The sequence below is a fragment of the Tupaia chinensis genome, unplaced genomic scaffold (genome assembly GCF_000334495.1).
Source record: "Tupaia chinensis unplaced genomic scaffold, TupChi_1.0 Scaffold146308_1, whole genome shotgun sequence".
In the NCBI taxonomy this organism is placed as follows: Eukaryota; Metazoa; Chordata; class Mammalia; order Scandentia; family Tupaiidae; genus Tupaia; species Tupaia belangeri.
The window spans coordinates 1-1,681 of record NW_006206164.1 but is presented as its reverse complement, the minus strand read 5'-3'; the positions used below and the strand labels follow the sequence as shown (position 1 = coordinate 1,681).

General features: G+C 39.9%; 1 protein-coding gene across 1 annotated transcript; it reads left to right on the top strand.

Moving 5' to 3' along the window:
* The first annotated feature begins 236 nt into the window (after nucleotides 1-236).
* LOC102481275 (quinone oxidoreductase-like) lies at nucleotides 237-1,080 on the top strand. The gene is given in 3 exon segments (XM_014584314.1): nucleotides 237-655; nucleotides 657-733; nucleotides 812-1,080. Coding segments are annotated over 3 exon segments (765 nt in total).
* The last annotated feature ends 601 nt before the right edge of the window (nucleotides 1,081-1,681 follow it).

The following is a 1,681-nucleotide window of genomic DNA, read 5'->3' as shown; positions in this document are numbered from 1 at the left end:
GTAATTGGTTGCCCAATATGTAAATGAAAGATATATTTTGGACCAGTAATTGATTGTTTTGTCAGGGGGTGTTAACCAGGGGGGTGGAGCTTAGGGGCGGATTGCTGTCATGGACCTGATTGAGAAGCTGTTTGCAGATGTTAGCTAGGTTGGGGAGCCTAGGCGCAGTTTGTTTACTCCCAGAACAGGGAAGTCCAGAGGTCATCGTGTGAAAGTCATTTCAGCCATTTTCGTGCATGTGGCTCTCCAGACCAGTGGAAACATATATTCTCTCTGGTACTTACAACAGGAAACCAGTCTTAACCTATTCTCCCGGCTCAGACATGGCTGGGTTAATAGAAGCTGTTGGAGATAATGTATCTGCTTTTAAGAAAGGTGATAGCGTTTTCACTACCAACACAGTCTCTGGGAGCTATGCAGAATATGCTCTTGCTTCTGCTCATACGATTTTTAAACTTCCTGAAAAGCTGGACTTTAAGCAAGGTGCAGCCATTGGTGTCCCATCTTTTACTGCTTATCAAGCTCTGTTACACAGTGCCCTTGTGAAGGCTGGAGAACGTGTTTGGGTTCACGGGGCTAGTGGAGGAGTTGGAATAGCAGCATGCTGCATTGCTAGAGCTTATGGTTTAAAGGTTTTGGGCACAGCTAGTGCTGACTATTTTGCAAAATGGAGCCCCTGAAGTGTTTAAGCACAGAGAAGTTAATTATATTGATAAAATTAAGAAATCTGTTGGTGAAAAAAGAAATTGATGTGGTTATTGAAATGCTAATGTAAATCTTAGTAATTATTTGAATCTTCTTTCACATGGAGGACGAATAATAATTGTTGGCAGCAGAGGTCCTATTGGAATAAACCCAGGAGATACCATGACAAAGGTGTCCAGTATAATTGGAGTTACTCTCTTTGCATCAACCAAAGAGGAATTTGAGGAATGTGCTTCAGCCCTTGAAGCCAGAATGGAAATTGGTTGGTTGAAACATATAGTAGGCTCTCAATTTCCATCGGAGAAGGTGAACCAAGCTCATGAAAATATCATTCATGGTAGTGGAGCTACTAGAAAAATGATTCTTCTCTTATGATGGTTAACTCATGGATTTCCTTTGCAAGTCAAAGTTTTTACCCCACAGTTTTACTTACACTGTCTTTCCTTTAATTAACGTTCATCTGGTTGAGTAACTTTGTTATATTAGAAAACAAGATGTTGGAGAGAGCAGAGGCAGTAAACTGTACTTATAGTTGGCAATATTTTTTATACACTTACTCTCAAATCAAGGAGTGGTTACAGAAGAATATAGGATGTTATTGGGTTCATTTGACTTTGTGAGGCTTTCCTGGAATTCCTAGCTGGTGTCTGATTAATTCCATATCTTTGACAATGCAGGATAATCCAAATTAGACTGCTCAATTTACAAGGGTTTCCAAACCTACTTATGTTTACAAAGACTCTGAGGTCTCTGATCAGCCCATAACTGCATTTTATTCTGAAGATTTTTCTGAACTAAAAAAACTTCTTTTCTAAATTAATGTTGTCATGTTGCCCTGAGATCCTCCTGGGATGCTGCATTGCTCACTAATGGCTCCAGGATATTTCTAGTTCAAATCACACAGTTTGGTTTTGTCTAGGACTTTGTGGGTGGTCCACATGAATACTACATGTATCTGTTTCCTCCTTAAAACCCT